This window comes from Sturnus vulgaris, chromosome 17, assembly GCF_052056855.1.
Source record: "Sturnus vulgaris isolate bStuVul1 chromosome 17, bStuVul1.hap1, whole genome shotgun sequence".
NCBI classification, from domain to species: domain Eukaryota; kingdom Metazoa; phylum Chordata; class Aves; order Passeriformes; family Sturnidae; genus Sturnus; species Sturnus vulgaris.
The window spans coordinates 2,052,746-2,079,478 of NC_142259.1; the positions used below are offsets into that span (position 1 = coordinate 2,052,746).

General features: G+C 52.7%; 2 protein-coding genes and 1 pseudogene across 2 annotated transcripts; 1 reads left to right on the forward strand and 2 right to left on the reverse strand.

Moving 5' to 3' along the window:
• Positions 1 to 20,191, forward strand: part of LOC148221777 (sacsin-like) — a 56,492-nt pseudogene extending 36,301 nt beyond the window's left edge.
• On the reverse strand, positions 5,786 to 11,097 carry LOC148221778 (uncharacterized). The gene is made up of 7 exons (XM_088175207.1): positions 10,993 to 11,097; positions 10,184 to 10,320; positions 9,583 to 9,736; positions 8,984 to 9,154; positions 8,227 to 8,361; positions 7,805 to 7,948; positions 5,786 to 5,899 (listed from the first exon to the last, which is right to left on the reverse strand). The coding sequence occupies exons 1-7, from the start codon at positions 11,095 to 11,097 to the stop codon at positions 5,786 to 5,788; spliced, it is 960 nt and encodes a 319-aa protein (XP_088031333.1).
• Position 20,192: 1 nt separating the features above from the next.
• LOC148221779 (uncharacterized) lies at positions 20,193 to 26,470 on the reverse strand. The gene is made up of 6 exons (XM_088175212.1): positions 26,330 to 26,470; positions 25,731 to 25,901; positions 24,981 to 25,115; positions 24,559 to 24,702; positions 20,649 to 20,701; positions 20,193 to 20,271 (listed from the first exon to the last, which is right to left on the reverse strand). The coding sequence occupies exons 1-6, from the start codon at positions 26,468 to 26,470 to the stop codon at positions 20,193 to 20,195; spliced, it is 723 nt and encodes a 240-aa protein (XP_088031338.1).
• Between the last annotated feature and the right edge of the window lie 263 nt (positions 26,471 to 26,733).

Here is a 26,733-nt window from a genome sequence, read left to right on the forward strand (position 1 = left end):
GTCTCTGCAGTGACTGATGGCCCAAGGATGTCACTGCCAAGTTAAGGTTCAGAGACCAATGCAGCTTCAAGTCTCTGTTCCACCAGAGCAGCTCTGGGTTCTTTGAGCACAGCTGCAGAGGAGCAGGAGAGCCCCTGGTGAAGTTCTGACAGCTCCTGCCTCCTCCCTGCACAGCTCTCAGTGTAGTTCTGCCGGTGCTGTCAGTCCTGGGCCAGCTGTGACTGCAGCAGGGACACCTGGAAGAGGCACAAGGCCCGGCTCAGACAAGCCCACGCTGGCAGGAGCATCCACAGCCCCACGGTACCGGCTGTCGGGGCAGACACAGCCTCCAACTCCAGCCCTCACCAACACTCTGCCCTTGGGCAAGGGGAAAGGAACAGGCTCCCAGACTGGCCCTGAACACAGCTCAGATGATCAACAAGTCCAGTTCATGGCAGGCAAACCCTTCCCACGTACATCCCTCAGCCACCACAGCTCTATTAGAGAGAGCTCTGACAGCATTTAGGAACCCAACTCTGATCTCCAAAGCACACATTTGGGCCACTGACCCCTTTCTCCACAGGCTCTGCATCAGTAGGAGGGCTGCTGCTACTCTGAGCTACTGGAGGACTCTTCTCCTCCAGAAGCTGACATATTTTCCTGGGCAGACTCGCAGACAGGCAACGTAAAGGAGTCTGGGGGGAACACTCTCCTCAAAGTTCTGATTCTTCTCCCTTCAGGTGCCACCTGCACATTTGAATGGAGACAGGGTCAGAGAAACCTGTCAGCAAACATGGAGCAAAAGGACCTCTGGACATCAAGGCAAGGAGATCTCTGCTCAGACACCCTGAATTGCACCAGACAACACTGGGGGCAAAAAGCTCTCACTGGCAGCTGTGCAAGAGAGGCCAGTGTGTGTCCAGGGACACGGGGCCATGGAGGGAGGCAGTGGAGTGAAGGTGCCTTTGTGAAAGTCATGGGCTGCCACAAGAGAGAGAACAAACAAAATACTGTGGCCACAGCAGGGACAGGGACAGGCAAGCAAACAAGCAGAGAACTCCAAAGTGCTGCCTGGGCTAACATGTCCTGTTCCAGGGGAGCCTGAGGCTCTGCACAGGCAGTGAAAGCCCATTTTACCTCATAACTCCTTCTGGGGTCAGTGGTTGCTTCACACTTCTCAGGCTTGTCTTCTGCTGATGTTGCAGCCACATCCTGCACACATTCCATGTCCTTCCTGGAGTCCTCTGACAGCTGCTTTCCTTCTGCTCCAGCAGCCTGCTGGGTATTCAGAGATGAGATGATTCCCTTATTTCAAACACCACAAAAGCTGTCCTTCACAAATCTCGGGATTGGGAAGCATCCTCAAAGCATCAGCAGTGCAGCTGCTGTTCAGCCCTTGGTACAAAACTCTGCTCAGTTTAGTTCATCACTCTGCTCACCTGCTCCATTCCTTTACACACAGAATCCAAACCCCCACGTCTTGCCTACCCTTGCCTGGACACAGGAGAAGCAGCTCCCCATGCCCAGCTTTTGGTCTGGAGCTGATTTGAACAGCAAGCTCACTCTTGCACAGCCAGCCCAAGGTCAGGGAGCAAAATCTCCCTCTCACAACTTCAGATCATTCCACACGGGAGCAGAGCACAATGTGGGCAACCAAGCCCATGGGCAAAATGAGCCTTCAAGCACTGCTGAGGCCTTGAGACTCCTCCAACTCTTCTTTCCTGACACCTTGGGCTTGTGGCTGCCTGGCTGGCTGGCAGCAGAGAGCCAGCTGCTCCCACCTCCTGCTGGCTTTGCCGTGGGTGCAGCCTCAGCAGCTCCAGCACTTTGCCCTCTGTCTGCTGTGAAGTGCAGGAGATGACAGCCCTGGGAGCAGTGCTCAGGGCTTGTCTGACTTGAGGAAAACAGCTCAGCTTGTAGCTGCTCCTCTTCTTTCTGAGGGACATGTGCTTTGCCATGGGCTGTGTTCCTGCCACCAAGGAAGAGTGTTTTCTCACCTCTGAAGAAGTCGACAGACTGTGCTGGGCAGCCTGGGGCACATCCAATCTAATGGCATCCGAGATGTGCACACAGCTAAATGTTCTCTTGACACTCCTCCCTTCAGGTGCCACCTGCACATTTGAATGGAGACAGGGTCAGAGAAACCTGTCAGCAAACATGGAGCAAAAGGACCTCTGGACATCAAGGCAAGGAGATCTCTGCTCAGACACCCTGAATTGCACCAGACAACACTGGGGGCAAAAAGCTCTCACTGGCAGCTGTGCAAGAGAGGCCAGTGTGTGTCCAGGGACACGGGGCCATGGAGGGAGGCAGTGGAGTGAAGGTGCCTTTGTGAAAGTCATGGGCTGCCACAAGAGAGAGAACAAACAAAATACTGTGGCCACAGCAGGGACAGGGACAGGCAAGCAAACAAGCAGAGAACTCCAAAGTGCTGCCTGGGCTAACGTGTCCTGTTCCAGGGGAGCCTGAGGCTCTGCACAGGCAGTGAAAGCCAATTTTACCTCATAATTTCTCCTGGGTTTAATGATCAATTCAGGACTCTCTGAATCTTTTGTTGATGCAACCTGCTGCTCAGATTCCAGGCTGGTGTCTGATATATAGAAGAGCTGCTCCACTTCTGATTTAAAAGCCGGCTGGGGATACAGAGAGAAGATGATTCCCTTATTTCCAATACCACACAAGCTGTACCTCAGAAATCTCCATCACAGGAAGCATCCTCGAAGCACCAGCAATGCAGCTGCAGTTCAGCCTTCTCAGTACAAAACTCTGCTCAGTTTAGTTCATCACTCTGCTCACCTGCTCCATTCCTTCCCACACCAAATCCAAATCCCCACGTCTTGCCTGCCCTTGTCTGGCCATGGGAGAAGTGGCTCCCCATACCCAACCTATGGTCTGGAGCTGATTTGAACAGCAAGCTCCAGAGCTGTTTCAGTCATTCTGGGAGTGCCAGGAAACAATCTGGCACTCAATGCTCTCTGGCTGGAGCCAGGCACACAGACAAGGCTGCCTGCTGCAGCCCGGGCTGCTTTGCCCAAGCAGGCCTGGACTGACAGGGAAAGAGAGTCCCAATTCTTTATGGGAAACATCACTGGAATAATTCAGGGATGTTGCAGTGGGCTGAAGATCAATGCCACTGTGTACCTGGATACAAGACTTTCCCTTTAGGATATCAAAATGTTTCTTCAGAGTCCCTTTGGCAATTTCACTCTTGATAAGTGCAGTCCTCAGGGATTGAGCATCCTCTATCCATTTCTTCAAAGCAGCAGACCCATGCTCCAACTCCTCCTGCATGCCGTCTCTCTCCACTTCCAATTGTTGACTGTTTTCATTATGATTTCTCATCTCAGCTGCATGCATTTCATTCTTCTTTTCCAGAGCTCTGATCTCCTGCTTGTACAATTCCCGTTCATGAAGCAAAACAGGGAGAAAAATGGTCACTCATTCCCACTCTTGGTTTCCTTCTCATACCAGATCTGGACTCCTGCCACAGGGGCAGGCACAGGCTGCCCTCTCTATCTGCCTTTCAGGATGCTGCAGACTTTTGCTGGGCACCCCTTGATGCTGTATCTTTCCCAGCTCGCTCAGCCCATCCCAGCTTCCTTCCTGCCCGAGAGCCCCACTGCCCTCTCTTGGAGCAGCAGTGGCCAGATCAGGCTGTCATTCTCTGCTGACACTCAGGACGAGTTGTCCCCTTGCAGGCACACGTCCTTCTCTGCATCAGCACTTGGCTTTCCTCTCTTCTCTCCCCACTGGCTGTTCTCAGATGGCCAAGGCCAAACACCTTGCTATTAACAGCAAACTTGGTCTTCTCAGCCCTCCTTCCAGCTCCAGATATTTAGAAATCTGAACATGGCTCAGCACACGAGGATTTGCCCAACCCATGCAATGTCAATGGAGACAGTGTGGATATGGAGAACTAAAGCTTCTAGAGCACAGAACTCCATGATGGAGGACAATCAGCAGCCTCAGCACTGTGTGGCTTTGACATGACTACAACACCTTTTCCTCCTTATTCGGAAGATTGGAATTCGAAAAGTTAAACGGGAAAAAGGTGCCTCTTTGAACTATTAACACAAGGTCCAATCATAGCTAGGAAATGGCCCTTTGTGGCGTCTGCCAAACTCACCAGCACATCCTTCCTTTCCTTCAGTCTCTTCAATTTCCTCTGCAGAGATGCCACCACTTGACGAAGAGTCTCAGCCTCTTCCTTCCATTCTTCAACCTCTTTATGCAGGGCAATTTCCCGAGAGGCATGCTTGAGTTCTTCATTCCACCAATCTGCAGTGGACAAGGGGAAAAGCAAAGCAAAGGCAGACTGAAGTGCATCCTGCAGAGACAACAGCACTGTCTTCTCTGCTTGCCTGTGTTGGCCAGGCCCTAAGCCTTCAAGGGATAAAAAGCTGTCAGAAATGAAGGAAATTTCCAGGCAAAGAAAAGAGCAGGAATGAATGGGGCAAGGTTCAGAGGAATAGGAAAGTGTGTTTGCTCTTGGACTTGTGCAGAGTGAGCAATCCAAGAGAGACAAAGGAGCAGGGATGCCTGTGCAGCCCTGCTCCAGAGGGATCCATAGCCCGGAGGCTCTGGCAGGGCCTGGAGTTTGGGGGAATGCAGCTGAGACATCCAGCTACAGCTCCTTAGCACAGACACAACCTGAAAGGCACCAGGTGTGCTCGGGATCAGCCATAGCACAGCCAGATGGCACTGCCAGCCACGGCATCTTTCTGGAGAAAATCTTTCACTGGCACTACAATGGATAAATCTCCTGCCAGTTGGTTTTTCCCCTCTGCCATCTCTGAGCAATTTTCCTGTGCATGGGATCAGAGATCCTCACTGGTGTGACAGGATGGGGCAACAGGTGGGAGGGCACAAGCTGTACCTCGCTCACATTCCTCCAACTTCATCTGCAGCTCCTGGTTGTGGGCTCTGAGTTTTTCCATCTGAGCCTTTGCCCTCCTCAGCTCCAGCTGTGTGGTGTTACACTGCAGGGCCAAGGCAAGAGCTTTGTCATCAGACCTCTGCAGCCTCACAGGCAGCTCAGACACCTCAGTCTCCAGCTCATGCACAAAGGCCTTCGAGCATTGTTCTCCTGCCCGCGACTTTTCCAGCTCCTGCAGCAGCTGCTTCTCTCGAGTTGCCTGGGCAGCCTCCGTCTCCAGCACTGTGTCCTGCAGGGCCCGGATCTGGAAGATGGATGCACAGAACCTCAGGGCCAGGGCTGCTCCTGAGGCAGCAGAGTGGGCAGGAAGGAGAGCAATGAAAGAAAAAGGAATTCAGGCAAAAAACACACAGGAAATAGAAGGTGCAGAACCAAGGATTTCAGTGGAGACAAACGTGGAGAAAACAGGGAAAGGGAGGCAATGGACACCCTTGAGGCTGCAGCTCTGAACACTGCCTGAAGTGGCTGCAGTGGAAGTGTCCTGCCCAGCCTGCCATAGCCACGGCTGTGTCCCCACACTGCTCAGTGCCCAGCACAGGCACCAGCTCCATCTGGGACAACTCTGCTAACACAGGGACAGAGAAGCTCCAAAGGAGTCTGCTGCTGCTTCTCCTCTCAGATTTCCTGCTGGGACCCGGGAGAGAATGGGAGAAAACAAAAGCAGCACACACCAGATCCAGCCTTGGCCTCAGGGTGCAGCAGCAGCCCTGGGCAGAACAAGGCAGCAGTGGATGCTACTGGGAGGGACAAGAGGTTGGGACCTCCAAGCTAAAGATGGTGTTGTGTGTCCATGGAGAAGAGGATGCAAGTGCACAGCTTACCTGGGTGTTGAGCTCCTGCAGTTCTCTTCTATGCTCACAACGGAGCTGCTCATTTTCCTCCTGAAGAGCAGAATGAAACTGAGACACCTGCTTTTTCAGTGCCAGTTTCTTTTCTACCAGTGTTGTGATGCACAGGTTCTTTTCCTCCAGAGACAGAAGCAGCCTAGAAGGAAAGAATGCAACTCCTTACTACATGGTATCACATTTTATAAACTCTTAGGACTTCCACCACCTCGGGGAAAAACTGCTCTGTCTGGTGAGCTTTGTCTAAACAACTTGGCTGTTTGTTCCCCCTGCAGTCACAGCCCAGCACGTGCCCACTCTGCTTTTGCTCCTGAAATAATGGGGAGTACCTGCCTACATGCCTTGCCTTCTTTTTGAGATGGAAATGTGAATACAAACCTAACAAAGTCTTGCAATGATATTACTGGAGAGGAACAATTTTCTTCTGAATAACCATGCTCCAAGGAGGGGAGGTTGGGTCAACATGGCAGAGACATTTCCTTCCCCCATCTTGTACGTCCAGGTAGGAGGGGCAGCACCCTACAGCCAGGGGATCCCTGGGAAGTTCCCTAAAATTTACCAGCACCCATCCTACTTTCAGCTGGAGAAACAAAGGCTGAAGGCAGTAGTGGCTACAGAGTCTTGGAGCACAACCTGATGGAAGATGCAGAAACCTGCAGGCAAGCAAGAGTGCCCTGCCTTCCTTTGTCTTCTTGGAAGAAGAATCCTGCAGCGCTGAAGACTGGCAGGACTCGATCAGCTGGAGGAGCCCCCCAACCTTGCTCTTGTTCCTTGCATTCTTTGTAGTCAGTAATGCCTGTGACTGTGGAGGGTGCCAGGGACCCTGCTTGACACCCTCCATGTAGTGGGGGGTATTTTATGAGGAATGATCCAACAGAGACATTCTTGGTTTGTTTCTTGGGTCCTCCGAGGCAATCTGGCCGAGATCAGCAGTCAGGGCCTTAGGATGGTTCTGCCCAGCAAAGGCAGCAGATGCCAGCCTGATCCAGATCCCAAAGGCTTCAAGTTACAGGACCCAAGGTGGAGCTGATGGATGTATCCACCTCCTTAGACTGCAGCTTGGGCAGTGTTAACACACCCACCTAACCTAACAACACAACAGTCCCCAGAGGGAAAATGTTACCCCAAAAGCCTTTGTCTTCAATAAACTTTAAATAAAGGCATCAAGGAAGACAGTGAGATGCAACACTGAGATAATGAGACTTGTCTGCTCAGAGAGCTCAGATTCTGCCACTTAGGAAATGGTGCCAGAGCGCCTGGCAGGTGCAAAGATGGCCAAGAGGGAATCCGTTCACCACAATGCAGAGTCCCACAGGCTTTCATTTACCTGGCTTTTTCCCTCTCTAGGACATTCACAGAAGCCTGCAATTCTGAATTTTGCTGAGCCACTTCTTCCCATTGACTCCGTTCCCTCTCCAGGTTCTGCAGGTACACTTGCAGCGCCTTATTCTTATTTTCTGCCTCCTCCAGCTTCTTCTGGACGTGTTCAACCTCCAACAGTCTCTGCTTTGACTGATCCTGTGCTCTCTGGACAATCGCTTCCTGCGACTCTCGGGAGGCTGCCAGCTGAGATGTCAACTCTCCCACCTCCAGTCAAACAGAACAAAGCAGTCAGAGGCCACAGCCACAGCTTGTCACTGTCAGCCCCAGCAGAGGCTGCGAGGAAAGGTAAAGGACAACTTTCCTTTTCTCCCCTTCCTGACAGCACCAGATTCATAATGGACATGGACAACTTGTTTCAGTTTCCATGTGGCCCACCAAGGGCACCTGAAAATGCACCTCCCAAACCAAGGCTAGCAAGAAGAGGCCAGCAGGAATCCATGCTGATGGTTGCTGGCCAACAGCTCAGAGCACTAGCCCAGCTGTCCAGGGCAGCAGCTGAGATTCAGCAGAGCACTGAATGTCCTTCAGAGCAGCTGCCATGGAGAGCACAGGAGCAGGCAGCCCCAGGGATCATCCCATCAGCTGCTGCTCTGCCATGGAAAAGCAAGAAGGCCACAGATCCCTCCCTGGATGACTGTGGTGCCACTGCTGTTTTGCTCACCTGCTTTTGTAGAGCCTCCCTCTGCTCAAGGAGGAGATTCATTTCCTCCTTGATGCCTTGTAGCTCTTCCTGGTGCCTCCTTTGTGCTGCCTGGATTTCGCTCTGAGCTTCCTGCAGCTCAGCTTGCAGCTCTGCCTTGATGGTCTGGCAACAAAATGCAGAGCAACTTCCTGGGAGCTGTCCTCAGCCTCAGCTTTTCGCACATGCTGTCTCCAAATCCCATTCCTTCAGCTTCTTCTTTTGGCCTCTCTACCCAATTGTGTCTCCTCTGCAAGCCTTCCTTCCTGGGGCTGAGCTCTGGAGCTTAGCAGGCTCTGAAGGGCTCCCAGGGCCTGAAGCAGCCCTTGCCTCCTCAGTCCCAGAGCTGCCTTTTGTGCCCTTGTCACTGGCCTGCCCTCTCTGCCCTGCCTACTCACACTTACCTGCTCCTTCTCTTGCTGCTCTTTCACCTCCTGCCTGAGCTGCTGCACCTGCTGGCAGCCTCGGCTGAGCTCTCCCCGAGTCTGGAGCAGTGCCTCTGATAAAGCCTTCCTCTCATTCTGCTCTTCCAGCAGCACCTGCACAGAAGGAAAGAGCAGAGGGCTTCACACTTGCCCTGCACCATCTGTGTGGCAAGAGGCAGAGACTGATGGGCTCTCAGAGCGCTCTCAGAGCACTCGGCTGCTGCTCCCCTGGGCCACTGTCTGCCCCGGGGGAGCCACAGCTTCCCAGGAAGGGACTGGAAACCCTGCCCAGAAGACATCTGGGTTACTCTTCAAAAATACTCCAGACGAGGCTTTAAAAAGATTGTTCTCTTTTGTCTCTTTTGTCTCAGCATTCCTGCTGCACCCTCCCCATGCCCACAAAAGAGAAGTCCTCTAAACTCCCTTTGGCTATGAACACCTGCCAGTACACACCAAAAGGGGGCAGGAAGAGAACAGTGAAGATACTCTGAGGTACGTCTTAGGAAAACAGAGCACAAGAGCAGCACACAAATCTCAGCTGAAAGATGATGTGTCTGCCTGGCTTCCTATGAGTGGGATCATTCCTGGTGCCAAAGACAGCCCCGTTCACCTTTCACCATCCCAAATTCCATGGAGAACACACGGTGGGCATGCTCCACACAGCCCCATATCCTGCCATCTCCCACAGCTCCAGCCTTGCAAAAAATCACACCAGTTCTCCTTTCACAATCATTACCTCTTGCTTGGCAGTTTCAAATCTAGTACATTCCTCTTCTTGTTGGGCCTGCAGGGTGGCAACTTTCTGCCTCATCTCAAGCAGCACCTTCTGGTGCTCCTGCTCTCTCTCTGCCTTCTCTTTTTCCCATTGCTGCAGCATCTCCGCATGGTGCCTTTCACGCTCACTTGCCTGAGGAGGGGAGGAAAAACCTTCAAGATGAAGTTCCAGGCAAGCTCCTCGCTTAAAAATCTGTAGCTTCATCCCTCCCACAACCCCCAAGCTGAAAAGACAACAGCACTGGCTTTTAGAAAGGAGGTGTCACCGTCCCCTCTCTGATGACTCAGTCACAAGGACTGACGGACAGGAGACCTCCCTCAGCCACTCCTCATCACACCTGGGCTCCAGACCCTTCCCCAGCTCCAATCCCTGTTCTCGAGGCTCTGTGGCTGCCCAAAGAAACACATTTTGCAGAAGCATATACAACGTTGCCAATGAACCTGCATATCCCTGGCTAAGAAATGCATGGGCCATCTTGAGCCAGGTGTGCACAGCAGTGTCCCAGTGTGCAGAGCAAGACAAGTTTTCAATGGAGAACCAGTCTCATTTCCAAACCCAACCTCCATCCTGTCCTTCTGCTCTGCCGTTTCTGCCTCGGCTGACGCTTCCTTCTGCTCCTTGGTGCTCTTCTGACGCAGACTCGAGGCTCCTGGCTCCGGGATTCCAGTGCATTGCTGCAGCATTTCCTTGGGCTTCTCCATGTTTGCACAGTCACTGCAGAGACAAGGCTCAGTCAGAAGAACGAAGAGGCCTGAGGGGACACTGATCCCATTTTCAGCACTGCAGGATGGAGCAGGGCACAGTGGGCTAAGGAAGACCTTGCTCTTTCCCTCCCAAGGAAATCCTCCAGAGGCAAAGGCAAAGGAAGGCAGGATTTTGCTTTCCTTCAGGGAGAAGCAGTGGCTGGGCAGGGGCACACAAAGAACACAATTCAGGGAAGCAGCATGGTGAGGAGTCTTCTCTTCCATGATTCCTCTGCATCTCCCAGACAGCCTTGGGAGTCACAGCAGAGCAGGAAAAATCCAGGCAGGATGATGCTTAAGAGCCACACTGAGTTCTATGCTTGGGAGGGCAGGGGATTTCTTCACCCAGGACCCCTCTGAACTCCCAGGCCTGGAAGCAGATTGTCTCTGGACCGCATGAGGAGGGGGACATGCTCACCTTCTGATTTCTTCTAGCAGGCACCCTATGTCTAACTGGCGGTTCCTGAGACTCTGCCATTTCTCTGCCATTTGTTCAAAATTTTCCTGCAAGCGCCCACAATTCTCTGTGTCTTCCTGCACCAGTTCAAAAGGATGCTGTTCATCAGTGGGTGTCAGAGTTTTCAGGCTTCAGTACCCATAAAGGACAGAATCTCCTCCCAGTAGCCCATCCATCCCTGCCTTGTCTAAGGGGGACACCACTGTCATTTGACCTGTCCCTGCAGGACCCTGCCTTAAGTCCCTCTCCAGCTCTCTTGCAGCCCCTTCATGCACTGGAAGGGGCTCTAAGATCACCCTGGAACCTTCTCCAGGCTGGACAACCCCAACTCTTGCATTCTTTTCCCATGGCACAGGTGCTCCAGCCCTTGGAGCATCTTCCTATTTTCCCTGTGGCCTCCTCTGGGCCTCTGGGGATCATCTTGGAGATGTCAGGGAGAAACCCATTCTTGTCTCTGGGAAGCATGGAGGCTGGGCTGTAAATTGGGCTGAAGGGAAGGCAATGAAAAGCTGCTCCATTGTTTGTGCCCACGGCCTCCAGTGGGACAAGGACAGAGCAGGAGATGTGGCTGTGCTCTGGGATGGCCAGGAGCCCTCCATTCCCTCCCAGGCCTGTCCTCACAGCAAGCACCAAAGCTGCTGCCAGCTCTGGAACAGCCAACTGTTAATGCCTTGCTATTCCCAAAGGGAACCATTCCCTGAAGCACAGCCCAGGCCCAGCCAGGCCCCTACTGGGCCTGTGACAAGGAGAGCAGTGGATTTTTCACTCACCTGCCGGGGCTCCATCTGCCCCTTTTGCACGAACACTGACCAAATGCCAGTGTCCAAAGGTCCATATCCTTTGAAGGGTCTAAAGCCCAGTGCCCAAAGGCTCATGGTCTTTTCAGGGTTTAAACACCGATCTCCAAAGGTCGTTGGCTTTTTCAGGGTCTAAACCCCAATCAACAAAGGCTCTTGGCCTTTGCAGGGTCTAAACCATAATCTCCAAAGGCCGTTGGCAATAGCAGACAAGCAAATTGCCATTGGCCTTTGTGAGGTCTGAGCCCCAATGTTCACGAGCTGTTAACAGCTCCAGGGTCCAAACCCCAATGAGCCAGGAGCTGTTGTTACCAAGGTCCAACCCCCAACATTCCAACATTCCAACATTCCAACATTCCATGAGCTGTTGATGGTTGCCAGGATCCAAAGCCCATCATTCCAGGGGCTGGTGGAATGGCCCTCCCTGGCTCTCCCTCCATCCCAGCTCCCTCCTGGCCCTGGCACCTGCCCTGCCTCCCCCGTGTCCCCACAGCCGTGCTGGGCAGCTGGGCAGGGACCCGGCTCATACCATGAGTTCCAAGTCGCTGGTCCAGACCACATCAGTTTTAAGGCTCAGCATTCTGAAGACCCACATGCTCTTTAGGGATGTGCTTGGTTCCTGAGTCACAGGAATTCTTCTGTCTTCCTTGACATATGGGAGATGTAAGACAAAGCCGTAAAAGGTTCTTGGTCCTGACAAATCTTCATAGAAATTAAAGGTCTGTGTTTAGAAAAGTCACATGAATAGGAAAAATGGTCTTTTGGGGGCTTTTGAAATTCCTGTGGAGAAATGGCAAGAGCTGCAGTGTTTAAGGCCCATCAAATAGATGATGAATCCTGAGAAAGCCACGAGTGCACTTTTTTCTCTGCCCTCTGTTTGGCAATACATCACTCGGTCTTCTAGGCAGAAGTCTTGCTGCTTACATCCAAGATAGCTCACTCGGAACAGACCTTCAAGAACCAAATGGGTCTGCTTGGAAAAGCTTTGGCACGTGTCTTTTACCCTCATCTTCGATAGCACTCGTCTGAGTCCTAGGGAGGATCTCTGTGCCCCAGATGACAGGAATTGGCTTCTGAGCAGGGCACAAATCCTCCGGGGAAGAGAAGAGCTGCACCTGCCTTCTCCAGGGCCTGTCTCTGCAGTGACTGATGGCCCAAGGATGTCACTGCCAAGTTCAGGTTCAGAGACCAATGCAGCTTCAAGTCTCTGTTCCACCAGAGCAGCTCTGGGTTCTTTGAGCACAGCTGCAGAGGAGCAGGAGAGCCCCTGGTGAAGGTCTGACAGCTCCTGCCTGCTCCCTGCACAGCACTCAGTGTAGTTCTGCCGGTGCTGTCAGTCCTGGGCCAGCTGTGACTGCAGCAGGGACATCTGGAAGAGGCACAAGGCCCGGCTCAGACAAGCCCACGCTGGCAGGAGCATCCACAGCCCCACGGTACCGGCTGTCGGGGCAGACACAGCCTCCAACTCCAGCCCTCACCAACACTCTGCCCTTGGGCAAGGGGAAAGGAACAGGCTCCCAGACTGGCCCTGAACACAGCTCAGATGATCAACAAGTCCAGTTCATGGCAGGCAAACCCTCCCCACATACATCCCTCAGCCACCACAGCTCTATTAGAGAGAGCTCTGACAGCATTTAGGAACCCAACTCTGATCTCCAAAGCACACATTTGGGCCGCTGACCCCTTTCTCCACAGGCTCTGCATCAGTAGGAGGGCCGCTGCTACTCTGAGCTACTGGAGGACTCTTCTCCTTGAGCTGTGGGACAGCCAGCCCAGGCATGAGGGGAATGTGGCGCTTGGGGCTCTTTGGTGCTTTCTTGAGGTGTTTTAACACCCCAAGCCCCATTTTTTAATTATATGTTAACTGTGGCTTTAACTGATCAAGATTTATCCATCTTTATTATGCTTCTACTCAAATTTACTTAATTTCGAGGGTTTCATAAAGGAGTTTGGGGGTTTTCTTGGTTTTTCCACATTTTAGTGCACAATCTTCCTTTTCAACCCTCCATTGTTGAAATGTAAGTAAAATATAGCCTCTAATACTTTATACTTATTCAAATGTATTAAATGTTGGTCAGTTTTGTTGTCATGTCAAAGGGGTTTTGATGGTTTTTCGTGCTATCCTGAGTATCCCCCAGCTGAGGGGAGTTTGGCTGAGGCGGGAACTGCTCCCGCCCCGCCCCCGTCCCGCCCAGCCAATCCCTGAGGGCGCTTTTCCCGCCCACGGTTTGGGCGGGAGCCGCCCCCCCATTGTCAATCCCTGAGGGGGGTTCGGCCGAGGCGGGAGCTTCTCCCCGCCCTCCCCTCGCCGATCACTCCCGCCCCTGCCCTGCCTCGCTCCCAGTGCCCCCTTGTGACTCTGAATTCTGCCCAGCTGCCCCACTCTGCACTGGTTTGTACTGGTTTGTTCTCCCCCCTGCCCAGGTAGAGGAGCTCCAGCGCCCCCACGCCTACCCTCAGAGGGTAAACTTCACATCGCTAGAGGTTCGTGTCCATAAAGGAGGCAGAGGAGTCCTGTAAAAATCCCTTGATTCGAGCAAAGGGAGAGAGTCCATCAGGCTTGTGTCCAGTGGGCTCTCTCTCAATTCTTTGGAGCAAGTAGCCTTCTTTTCTCCTCATTTCCCGGCCGCATTTCCTCCTCATTCCCTTTCCCCGTTGGCTGAGGTATTTGGAAGGTACTCGGGACATCCCAAACCGCTTATCCATGTCCCCCTTAGGGTGCAACCTGTGTGAAACACACGATCCGTGATCATTACAACTAGCTAAATCAACTGATATTTGTGGCAGGCTTTACTAATTGACATGGATTGCTCCTCAGCCAAGTTCATGCTAAACTCCTGAACTTTTGGAAGAAGAACAAACACTTTATAGGATTGTGAGAGATGAGGTGATGTTTTGCTGAAGCCAAAAGGTTATTTGCCTCCTGCCCAATGCCACTGGTCCTCACACAGGGCCATGGTCTGAGGGGACACCCTGGTGGCCTTCAGGTGAGAGCTGGCAAGGGCGTCCTGGCCAAGGAGCCGTGGGGCTTCAGCCTCTCCGGGAGAGGCTGGGAGGAGCTGCACCCCCACAGCCCCCTCAGCCACGCGGCTGCACTGGTGCATGACTGGCTCTATGTGTTTGGAGGTGGGAAGGAGTCTCAGGGCATTCAGGGTGGCTCCTGGGGGGATTTGCAGGGGCTACAGTGGCTGGGGGAGCTTCAGGGCATCTTGGGGGCATGGGGACAATTTGGAATGGGGGGGATGTGAGGGCTGGGGGAGAATATTTTCTATGACTTTAGAGGTGGGGAGGGGACTGGGGGGCTGATTTTGGGCCCCCCTCTAATTATTGGGTGCGCCCCCCACCCCAGCAAAGGGCCGAGACTATTTTCTTCTCCTGTCTGGGAGGGACATGGGCTTTGAGGATCCCATTGTTATGAATGATGTTCTATTTATCCAGACATTTTACACAAAGATATCACAGTTTCGGACTCCCTGTCACTTTTTGCAATACTAATTTGCATTCCCATTCTAGCCATCAAATCTCTTCCCAGTAAATGACAATCACAATGAGGAACCATCAGAAACTCATGCTTTTCAAACCCAACACACACATTCAGCAAACTCTCATGGCCTTTCCTGTATTACTTTTGTTTTCCGGCAAAACTCACAAAATCCTTAAAAGAGAATCCTAATCTCTTCACATACAATCTGCATTTCCCGATATTCCTTCATCCTTGTTCTCCCTCTCTTTATCACATCCTGTATACCTGAGCCGGTCCCTGTCCTGTTGCAGTCCGAACATGGCTCCTTCCCCACCGGTGTTCCCAGCGGGCACGGCTGGCAGCATCACAGCGGCCGAAGCGTCCTGCAGCCTCCCGGCGGCCAGCGGCCACTGCCACCCCTGCTCGGGGGTGGCGGGGTCAGGCACTGCCCAGCGCTGAGTCCCGGCAGCCCCACAGCCCCCACAGCCCCCACAGGCCCTCACCTCCGTGCCTGCTCCTGCCACTCCTTGCCTCACCCATATCTCTCCACATTCCCCTTCAAGCAGTTCTGTTCCAATACACAAACACTATCTGTCCATCCACTGTAGTTGAGACCCCTTCTGGACTGCCCTTATTACTGCCTTTGGGCATCTATTGCCTTAATTACCCCTGGGAGAATGTGTAAACCAACTCCACATTCTTCCAGGGATTCCAAAAGAGATATTTTGGGATCGTCATCCCTTTGGCCGGGGCCCCTTCCCAGTTTTATCCTTGCTACCCTCTGTGAGGGCCCTCCGAGGTTTGCTCCCCAGACATCCCGTTTTACTCACCGGTGAGATTTTCAGTGGTCCTTCCATGTGGACTCTTCACAGAATCCCTGGTCCGCATCTTGTCTGTCTCCTGGACAGTCTTGGGAGCCCAGTCGATCGCCCAGTGCCAGCTTCAGCAAGGAGAGCCGATCACCGAAAGTGGGAGAGGCTCGCCTTCAGCCCCACTCGCTGCCTGCCCTGGACAGTGGAAATATCCTGGATGAGCTTCCGGAGTTGTCAGGAAAATTAATGCACAAACACCAGAGGTTTATGTCCAAAAAGGAGACAGAGGAGTCCTTGTTCCTTTATTTGAATAAAGAGAGAGTCCATGGGGCATTCCCCTGGAATCTCTCAAAGTTTAGGAGAATGCAGCCTCCTTTTTATCCCAATTTCCCGGCTGCATTTCCCTCTCTCTTTCCCCATTAGCTAAGGTCCTTGAGAAGTACAGACTTCCCGGAACGCCTGATACCTAAGATTCCCCTGTAATGTATAACCCTCCCTTTTAATTTCTTATTCTTACAGAATTCATGTTTTTTCCCCGTTACTTCTTTCATCTTTCAAGATCCAGTTTCATCGATGAGCAAATCGGCAATTTGTTTGTAAAGACAAATATCTTTTTTTTCCATTCATCAATCAGTGGAATCCTTCCCATTGTTTCTTTGATCTCTCAGTGCTAGTCTTATCTACCAGCAGATCCACAGCCTGTTTGTAAAGACAATTCTACCATTCCTCTCCAACGCATCTGTGAGGGTGAGTGAGGGCAGCGGGCTGTCAGCCCTGCCTGCCGGGGGGAGCTGCAATCCCTGTCCCGGCTGCCCAGGGCTCTGCTCCCTGTGCAGGCCAGATCTGCCGTGGCCAGAGCACCCATAGAGATTTCAGGGACACGTGGGGCAATAGTGTCCAGTAGCTTCGAGCTGATCCCCTTGGTCCCTGCTCCCTCCTGGCCATGGTCAGAGCTGCCTGCAATGGCCATGGCACGACAGTCTCCTCAGGTCCCTGCAGATACAGGATCTGACTGTGGCTCTGTTCCTCTCTCTTGCAGCCCTTGAAGACAAGGCAGAGGACATCAGCCCTGCCATCAGAAGCCAGGCTCTTGAAACAGCCTTTCTCCTGCGGGCAGTAGCGAGAGCTTCTGGCTCCATCTTGCAGAAGCTGCAAGATTAATTCCGCAGGGCATGCAAGAAATGGCCTTGTCTGTGTGGCCGGGGCCGGCTTTGCTGCTGGAGCTCTGAGGAGAGCTGAGTGGAGAGGCTCTGTCAGCTGGGGCCACCTGAGCCAGCAGGGATTTCTCGTTTCTCTAAGATGGCTTTTCCCTTCTTTCTGGTTTTCCTTTAGGATGTAAATTTAGACTCTGTTCTAATACCCAGACTCCTAGGAGTTTTCTTTTGGTGCTGTGTCCTCCGGGGATAGGGGAAGAGGAGAAAAGGGGGGAAAAGGGTGCTTGTGCTCAGCAAGCTAGCCAGGCGTGCAGTGGGGAAGGGAAGATGGCCAGAAGCCCCTTGGCCTTTGGTGGTTCTGCTGAACCCTTAACGCTGCTGACAGAGCGGCTGGGCAGGGGCCGGAGCTGTGGGGATTCCTGTGAGACCAGTGCCTGGAGATGGCCACAAGGCCTCTCCCAGCCAGGAAGCGCCACCTGTGTCCTCCTGCCTGTGTGTTGCTGGCTGGATTGCTGAGGGCTCTGAGATGCCTCTCAATCTGGCTCCTGCAGAGCTGCTTTGGGGCTGCGCTGCTGCTGGGCAGGTTGGTGGGGCTGGGGGAGACCCTGAGGGGACAGGGCACTGGGAGGCCACGAAGGGATGAGGTGCTGGTGAGGTCCTGACGGGACAAGGCCATGGGAAGGCACGAGGTCCACATGGGTGGGAGGGATTGGGTGCCAGGAGCTTCCAAGGGGACAAGAGGCCCCTGAGGGGCCGCGCTGGTGGAAAGCCCTGAGGAATTGGGCTTGAAAGGCCATAAGCAGCACCCCAGCAGCCGCCTTGTTCCTGCCACCCGGCTGCCCTGGTGCTTCACCAGAGAGTCTGCCATGCCTGTGGCAGAAGCCCTCGAGGCTGGGCCTCAGCAGGAGGGTGGGGACAGTCCCGAGGGGCCCAGGCCGGGCTGGCTGAGGACAAGGAGGCCGAGGGGGCCCTGCCAGGGCACGGTCACTGCGGGTTGCAGGGCAGTGGGCAGAGGCAGGGCTGGTGTGCCCAGGCCACAGAGCTGAGACCGAGGCACCTCTGACACAGAGCTCTGGGCCCACAGAGCTTCTGCCTCCATGGGGAGGGCAGCCATGTCTCCTTGAGCAGGGCGGCCGAGTCGCTGCTGCCCCAGTGCCTCTGGGCGCCACACAAACAGCACCAGAGCCAGCACAGGAACAGCAGCGCCCTGAACACCAGCACCTGCTCAACGCGGTATCTGCACTGGCCGCAATGCCAAAAGGGCCATACTGTGGGCACCATTGCATGTGCTTTGGCTAAAGGCTTCAGCAGAATTGGCCACAATGGTTTGCTCTTGACTTGCTAGCCTCACAGCAACGCTTGGCAGCTGTAGCTGCAGCCTGTGCCCCTGACTGACTACAGTGGCCATGCTTGAGGGCAGACTCGCCTTCCACAGGCAGGCATCCCAAGGCAGAGACATGGTGCCATCGTGAGAGGAACATGTGCCCTGTGCAGCAGCTGTCGTGCGTCTCCTCCGTGCTGGCACCTTAAAGACATGTGCATGAGCTTCCAAACTAAATCCTGCACTGGTTTGTAACAAAGGAAGAAGCAGCAGGCACTGAAGAAAAGCAAGCACTTGTGGCTGATGTTCAGGGCTGGAGGGAAGCACTGTGGTGTCTGCTGAGGAGGTGGCCCGCTTCACAGGCTCAGGCTTTGCTGCTAGAAGATCCTGTTTTCCCCTTGCAGGAGGCCATTCCCTACCAAAGCATGGCTCTCCATTGTTCCTGGATCAAGTCTGGTGGACCTGTGGCAGCAAGTCTGTCCCATGTGCATCTGACAGCAGAAAAGGGCAGGACAAGTCAGATTGCAGCACTTGTCTTGGCTGCTCCTTCAGGGGGCTGGCAGCATCATCAGAGACACAGAACAGCTTCTCCTCCCAGAGTTGTCCCTAGCCTCTGCACTTGCCCAGGTGTCTCCCTGTTTGTGGCTGTTCATTCCTGTGCTCAGCAGGCACCTGTAGCATTTACTGGGGTCATAATAGGAGACAGACCACACGACCCTTATTGATCCATATGACAAAATCCTCTTTATTTTTCGAGACTCTTCTTAAATAGAGGGCTTGAATTCCCCGGCTCATGACAGCTGATTGTTTGGGAGTTCAGGCTGCTCAGCTTTCTGACCAGTGAAGTGTCTGTTGCTTAGGATAGAAGATCAATGTGTGAAATCTCTGTTTGAGTTTGAATATACCCTATCATTGTTCACCTTGGGCCTGTTAATTAGACCAGGCTAATTGAAGTAAATTTCTGATCTATGGCCAAATTAATTGGCTAGCTACAAGCCAGCTTCTGCTGTAACAGATCTCCTCCTTAAGGTAGGTGTCTGCACCAGCCTCTCTGTAGAGGTTTTGTGGCACTGGCTGAGGAGATAGAGCATGAAGCCACTCGGGCTACTCGCCATGCTGCAGAACTGCTGGGCCGACAGCAGGAGATGCTCAGTGCTGGGACGGATAGGGATTTGACAGGAAGGTCTCACAGATACGTATGTTTAGCAGAAAGATCTTTGAATGTAGACTCTGAAGAAGAAATAGAAATGAAGGCAAGTTTTGAAACAGAAGAAAAGAATTGCTGAGCCAGTCTTACTGGATAACTAAGAAGGCAAAGGGTATATGAGTTGGAAGGGGGTTTTATGGCTCAGAGCAAAGGATAAATCCACCTCAAACAAAAAATGTTTTTACCAAGCAAAAAGATGTTACAGGCAAACAAGAATGCCAATGTTGCAAGTAGAAAAAAGGTCTCCGAATTTTCCACTGCAAGAAAAGCGAAAAACAACTTCTAGCTTAAACTGTAACGTACTAATTTTTTGTGATTGGAAAATAGTGACATGAATATGGTAATGTTAGTAGTTATGGTAGGCTATAGGTAATAGTAAAGGTATTGATTGGCTGTTACGTATTAAAAGAAAAGTATATAATGCATTGTAACCAGAACTAAAGTTGGCTTCAGACAAACCTACAGCTGTAGCTGATAGCTGTAGGCCAGGCTCTTGTCACCCACAAGCTGTAAATTGCTGTATCATCTGGATACAATGAACAGCATCTTCAAGAGCCATCTGAAGTCTCAAATCCTTTTTTTTGGCTCTTATAGCTCAAGCAACTTGCAATCCTGTTGGGAAATCCTGAGTCAGAGGATTTCCTGAGGAAAATTACCTCAATCTAATTCCTGCCTCCACTGGATAGTCCCCCAAATTTGATGAACCTGCACCCTCCTTTTGCAGACTGCACTAAGGCTGTGGCTCTGAAAGGCAGCGTTTCCTACCGCAAAAATGTGGCTGAGCTCCTGTGGACACGAGCCACCATCCTGAGAAAATGCCTTGAACAGGAGAAGGGGCCCCTAAAGGCCATAGGAGTCCTTTTAGAGATACCCACTGCCCTGGTAGTGGCCAAACTGGAGCATGTGTGCAAGACAGCCTGCTTGACACAACTGCAGGAAAGCAAACAGGCCAGGGTGCTCCATAGCATGTACAGCTTCCTGCAGACCCCTCTGAAGGAGGTGGATGCAGAGCACCTTGCTGAGCTGCCCGTGGTGCTGGCCAAGTCATGGGACATTACCAGGCCATGCCAGGTGGGGACATCACTCCTGGACGAGGCTGACTTTTACCCCTACCTCCTCACGCCTCACCCCAACATGGCTGCCTTTGGAGATCTCACCTGCAGAGCTGCCTCCAGTCCAACAGTCCATCAGAAGGATGTGGAGCTGCTGGAGTGAGTCAAGAGAGGCCAAAGAGACGCTCCAAGGCCTGGAGCCCCTCTGCTCTGAGCTGGCTGTGAGAGCTGGCAGTGTTCAGCCTGAAGAAGAGAAAACTCCAGGGAGAGCTCAGAGGCATTTCCAGTGCCTAAAGGGGCTCCCAAGAGAGGTGAGGGGGCACCTTGGGCAAGGGCCTGGAATGCCAGGACAAGGGGAATGGCTTTCCACTGACAGAGGACAGGCTTAGAAGAAATTCTTCCCTGAGGGCTGGTGAGACCCTGGCACAGATTGCCCAGAGCAGCTGTGGCTGCCCCATCCCTGGAAGTGTCCAAGGCCAGGTTGGAGGGGGCTTGGAGCAACCTGGTCTGGTGGCAGGGAGTGGAATTGGATGAGCTTTAAGGTCCCTCCAGCCCAAAGCAGTCTGGGATTCTATGCTGAGGTGAAACATCACCATAGGGATGACAAATCCAGGGCTTACCAAGCTGCCATCGTGTCCATTGGGTGGTCCCTGACAAGGTCAAAGGGCAGCTCCTGAGGAGACCGGGTCATCTGATTGGGCCAAGACTGCACGGAAATGGGGGTGGCTCCAGGCAGGAAGATGCATTGCTGCCACTCACTGTGACAGGCAACACGGAAAATAGAAATTTTGATTTATAAAATAGAGCTTAAAGACTAAGTAGCAAATTAGATAAAAGAATGTCGAAGTAGACACACAGGATGCTAACCAGAGGTGGAAACATTGGATGAACAGATAACAAGGAAACAAGGTGGGTTTGGTGGCAAAGTTACATAACAAGAAACAGCAGTGCATGCCCTAAGAGAAGTTCAAGGCAAGGGCACTTACAATTTTGGGGGCTCTCAGTGAATATGACCACCAGAGACTCCTTCAGATGACTCTCTAAGACCATAAAAGGACTTGCAGTAACGGGCAGAGGTGGGTAAAGTAGTTCTAGGAAAAGGAATGTTCATTTAGGAGCTAGGAAGTGCCTTGTGATGAGTATGTATGAGCATGGTGGAATGAACACCCCTTTGTAAAGTTTCATGGCACAAATTTGCTTAGAGCAAATTATATGCAGAGCTTTTATATGCTCTGCATAGAAATATTAGTCATTAATCAACAGCAATAGTGGCTCCAGGGATGATCTGTGAGTGGTGTCACCACAACGTGGCCACTTCATACACCTGATGCAGCAGCACTGAGCCCGCTGGTTTGGGCAGTTCTCCATTCACTTCACCATTCACTCGGTCCATATCTCAGCAGTCAGGCTGTGAGGAGACTGCGTGGCTGTTGAATGTTTTGCAATGTCAGGCAACACCATCCCTGACCTCCCCTTATTTCCCTTATTCAATCAGGTTGGCCAGACACCATTTCCCCGAGGGAAATCTGTGCTGGCTGTTGCCAGTGCCCTTCCCCCTCAGTTGCTTGAAAGGGTGTCCAGGAGGATTTGCTCCATCACCTTCCCAGGGATTCCAACTGAGCTGAGTAGCCTGTAGCTCTTCTGCAGACCCTCCTTTGTGCCCATCTTTAAGACTGGTGTAATGCTCTTTGAAGTTCTCAGGAGCCACCTTCAGTGGCCAGACTTTTTTGAAGACAATAGACAGCTGCTGTAGCTTCCTCTGGTCCTCAGACCTGGTGTAAGCCTGGCTCAAGAACTCCCTGTTATCCCCCTTCCATACTGCTTCCACCAGAATGTCTCTACACTCCTCCAGGATAACTTGATTCTTCTTCCACAATTTTTTCTTCCACATTGTTCCTTTCTGAGTCGAGGTTGATCAGAACTTCTTAATTCAATTGATCTCCTGTCACCCAGGATTGTGATTCTGCTTTTCACCCTCCTAAGTTACCTTATTTGTTGTTGCATCGCATTATTTTACTGCCGTTTTCCTTTGTTAGATGGTTTTCCTTTGTTAGATGATTTGTTCCGTTTGTTTGTACCCCCCCCCTTGTTGTAGTTCAGTTGCCCTAATTCCGCCTTTCCCTGATCAATCAACCCTAGTCCCAACCCACTTTCCAGACTGTTTCCTGTCTGTCTCCCTAATCCACACCCACACAGTTGTCAATCCCCTCCTAGCCCCTCCTGTCCTTCCAGTATATTCTGTATCAGTCATCCCCTTCTTGGTAGATGATTTGATGTTACATATGTTTCCCCGCCTATGTTTCCCCCTATTGGTTTTATGTATAACCAGCCCCGCCTTAGGTTACCCCCCTAAGTTGTAGCGATTCGTTGCTGTATTGTACCCTCCCTTTTGGGCGGTCCCCTATTTAAGTTGCTGTCACCCACACCTCCTCACTTTTTGTGGTCTCCTCGCATCGGGTGGAGTTGTCTTGTGTGCCTCCCTCCCGTTCCCTTAATAAATCCTCTCCTGGACCCACAGAAGGACTCTCCCTCATCCTTTGCTCTTCCTCGGACGTGTGGACTGCCAAAGGGTTTTGACCCTCGCCACATCCCTGGTTCTCGGATCCGGGGAGTGGCTCACTGTGGGCGCTGCTCTGCCTGTGGAGCTGCCAGGGCAAGGCAGAGCAGGGTGGAACAGGCAGCCACGTCAGTTTGGAATTACGCCCTCAGCCCTTGACCTTCTCATCTTCAGCCAGTTCCTGAATGTTTTCAGGAGCAAGAATTCTTCCCTCCTATTCAAAGGTCGTAGGAAGATGAGTAAATAATGATCTGGGCAGGTTTCAATTTTGATCTATCATCATGAATGGAAAAATTGATCTGGGAGGTAAAGGAACTCCCAGAAGCACAGTTTCAGCCCTTGCCTAGGAATTGTTCCTGATCCTCACAAAGCAGGGGCTTCTTTGGTTTGAAGAATAGTCTTTGAGGGATCTCTACACCCCAGCTTTTACCTCCCTCAGAGTGCTCCTTCCCACAGTAGGTCACACCAGACTGGCACGGTTCCTATGCAGCTGACATCTATTGTCACCAACAACAGGACCACTTTTCCTTTCCCCACTGCTAGTGAGAGGGAGCATGGATCATTACATTTTCCCCCCGTAAGATATGGAAGAGAAATTCCTATTGTAAATCCTGCCAGTTCTTTCTGAATATGTACATACAAGCAAAGACACCTTGCACAAAATCTGCCTTCTTGGATCCCTGGTGCTCAGTGGCACAAAGTCCAGCAGTGTGCCCTGGAGGACAATGTTAAGTCCAGTCCTTTCTGACACCTTTGTTAGTAAACTGGGTGATGGGGCAGAGTGCACCCTCCCACAAAACCAGGAGGAGTGGCTGATCTGCCAGGGAGTAGTGCTGCCATCCACAGGGCTGCCAGTTCAACAAGGGCGACAGTTCAATGACAAGTGCTGAGTCCTGTCTTTGAGAAGGAGCAACTACAGGCACCAGTATCTGCTGGGGCTGCCCAGCTGGGAAACCAGAATTTGTCAGGATCCTGCTGGACTCCAGGATGCCCACGGGCCAGCAATGTGCTCCTGCAGCAATGCAGAACAGTCCTGGGCTGCACTGGGAGCTGTGTCACAGCCGGGAGAGGGAGGGGATCCTTCCCCTCTGCCCCACACCAGTGAGGCCAGCCCTGGAGTGGTGGGCCCAGAGCTGGGCTGCCCAGTACAGGAGACAGGGACAGAGTGGACAGAGTGCAGCACAGGGCCGGGAAGGTGATGGAGGGACTGGAGCATCTCTGCCGTGAGGAGAGGCTGAGAGAGCTGGGACTGCCCAGCCTGGAGCAGAGCAGGCTCAGGGCATCTCATCCCTGGGGATAAATACCCAGGGGGAGGCTGCAGAGGGGACGGGGCCAGGGACAGCCCCAGGGGCCACGGGCACAAAGTGACACACACAGGAGGGGCCCTCTAAGCTCAGGAGACACTTCTGCACTGGGAGGGTGGCTGAGCACTGGGGCAGGTGCCCAGGGAGGTGGTGGAGTCTCCATGGCTGGAGAGACTCAAATGCCACATGGACACATCCTGGGCAGCTGGCTCTGAGTGGCTCTGGTGGAGCAGGGGGTGGGCCAGGTGACCTCCAGAGGTGCCTCCAGCCTCCCCCAGCCTGAGATTCTGTGCCTCTGAGAAAAGTCAGATTTTCTCCCCTTCCTGACAGCACCAGATTTAAAATGGATATGGACAATTTGTTTCAGTTTCTATGTGGCCCACCAAGGGCACCTGAAAATGCACCTCCCAAACCAAGGCTAGCAAGAAGAGGCCAGCAGGAATCCATGCTGATGGTTGCTGGCCAACAGCTGAGAGCACTAGCCCAGCCGTCCAGGGCAGCAGCTGAGATTCAGCAGAGCACTGAGTGTCCTTCAGAGCAGCTGCCATGGAGAGCACAGGAGCAGGCAGCCCCAGGGATCATCCCATCAGCTGCTGCTCTGCCATGGAAAAGCAAGAAGGCCACAGATCCCTCCCTGGATGACTGTGGTGCCACTGCTGTTTTGCTCACCTGCTTTTGTAGAGCCTCCCTCTGCTCAAGGAGGAGATTCATTTCCTCCTTGATGCCTTGTAGCTCTTCCTGGTGCCTCCTTTGTGCTGCCTGGATTTCGCTCTGAGCTTCCTGCAGCTCAGCTTGCAGCTCTGCCTTGATGGTCTGGCAACAAAATGCAGAGCAACTTCCTGGGAGCTGTCCTCAGCCTCAGCTTTTCGCACATGCTGTCTCCAAATCCCATTCCTTCAGCTTCTTCTTTTGGCCTCTCTACCCAATTGTGTCTCCTCTGCAAGCCTTCCTTCCTGGGGCTGAGCTCTGGAGCTTAGCAGGCTCTGAAGGGCTCCCAGGGCCTGAAGCAGCCCTTGCCTCCTCAGTCCCAGAGCTGCCTTTTGTGCCCTTGTCACTGGCCTGCCCTCTCTGCCCTGCCTACTCACACTTACCTGCTCCTTCTCTTGCTGCTCTTTCACCTCCTGCCTGAGCTGCTGCACCTGCTGGCAGCCTCGGCTGAGCTCTCCCCGAGTCTGGAGCAGTGCCTCTGATAAAGCCTTCCTCTCATTCTGCTCTTCCAGCAGCACCTGCACAGAAGGAAAGAGCAGAGGGCTTCACACTTGCCCTGCACCATCTGTGTGGCAAGAGGCAGAGACTGATGGGCTCTCAGAGCGCTCTCAGAGCACTCGGCTGCTGCTCCCCTGGGCCACTGTCTGCCCCGGGGGAGCCACAGCTTCCCAGGAAGGGACTGGAAACCCTGCCCAGAAGACATCTCTGGGTTACTCTTCAAAAATACTCCAGACGAGGCTTTAAAAAGATTGTTCTCTTTTGTCTCAGCATTCCTGCTGCACCCTCCCCATGCCCACAAAAGAGAAGTCCTCTAAACTCCCTTTGGCTATGAACACCTGCCAGTACACACCAAAAGGGGGCAGGAAGAGAACAGTGAAGATACTCTGAGGTACGTCTTAGGAAAACAGAGCACAAGAGCAGCACACAAATCTCAGCTGAAAGATGATGTGTCTGCCTGGCTTCCTATGAGTGGGATCATTCCTGGTGCCAAAGACAGCCCCGTTCACCTTTCACCATCCCAAATTCCATGGAGAACACACGGTGGGCATGCTCCACACAGCCCCATATCCTGCCATCTCCCACAGCTCCAGCCTTGCAAAAAATCACACCAGTTCTCCTTTCACAATCATTACCTCTTGCTTGGCAGTTTCAAATCTAGTACATTCCTCTTCTTGTTGGGCCTGCAGGGTGGCAACTTTCTGCCTCATCTCAAGCAGCACCTTCTGGTGCTCCTGCTCTCTCTCTGCCTTCTCTTTTTCCCATTGCTGCAGCATCTCCGCATGGTGCCTTTCACGCTCACTTGCCTGAGGAGGGGAGGAAAAACCTTCAAGATGAAGTTCCAGGCAAGCTCCTCGCTAAAAATCTGTAGCTTCATCCCTCCCACAACCCCCAAGCTGAAAAGACAACAGCACTGGCTTTTAGAAAAGGAGGTGTCACCGTCCCCTCTCTGAAGACTCAGTCACAAGGACTGACGGACAGGAGACCTCCCTCAGCCACTCCTCATCACACCTGGGCTCCAGACCCTTCCCCAGCTCCAATCCCTGTTCTCGAGGCTCTGTGGCTGCCCAAAGAAACACATTTTGCAGAAGCATATACAACGTTGCCAATGAACCTGCATATCCCTGGCTAAGAAATGCATGGGCCATCTTGAGCCAGGTGTGCACAGCAGTGTCCCAGTGTGCAGAGCAAGACAAGTTTTCAATGGAGAACCAGTCTCATTTCCAAACCCAACCTCCATCCTGTCCTTCTGCTCTGCCGTTTCTGCCTCGGCTGACGCTTCCTTCTGCTCCTTGGTGCTCTTCTGACGCAGACTCGAGGCTCCTGGCTCCGGGATTCCAGTGCATTGCTGCAGCATTTCTTTGGGCTTCTCCATGTTTGCACAGTCACTGCAGAGACAAGGCTCAGTCAGAAGAACGAAGAGGCCTGAGGGGACACTGATCCCATTTTCAGCACTGCAGGATGGAGCAGGGCACAGTGGGCTAAGGAAGACCTTGCTCTTTCCCCCCCAAGGAAATCCTCCAGAGGCAAAGGCAAAGGAAGGCAGGATTTTGCTTTCCTTCAGGGAGAAGCAGTGGCTGGGCAGGGGCACACAAAGAACACAATTCAGGGAAGCAGCATGGTGAGAAGAAGGAGTCT

Bases quoted from the DNA above. Each gene is read 5' to 3' on its own strand.
- LOC148221778 (XM_088175207.1), bottom strand. From the start codon at position 11,097: ATGAGCCTTTGGGCACTGGGCTTTAGACCCTTCAAAGGATATGGACCT. The intron at 9,155-9,582 runs GTTGGGTTTGGA...TCCCCTCCTCAG, and splicing joins AGCAGAAGGACAGGATGGAG to GCAAGTGAGCGTGAAAGGCA. The intron at 8,362-8,983 runs GTAATGATTGTG...CCTTCTGTGCAG, and splicing joins TTGAAACTGCCAAGCAAGAG to GTGCTGCTGGAAGAGCAGAA.
- LOC148221779 (XM_088175212.1), bottom strand. From the start codon at position 26,470: ATGGAGAAGCCCAAAGAAATGCTGCAGCAATGCACTGGAATCCCGGAG. The intron at 20,702-24,558 runs GTGAGCAAAACA...CGGTCTCCTCAG, and splicing joins GGGAGGCTCTACAAAAGCAG to GAGCTGCCCTTTGACCTTGT. The intron at 20,272-20,648 runs GTAAGCCCTGGA...TCTCTTCTTCAG, and splicing joins ATGGACACGATGGCAGCTTG to GCTGAACACTGCCAGCTCTC.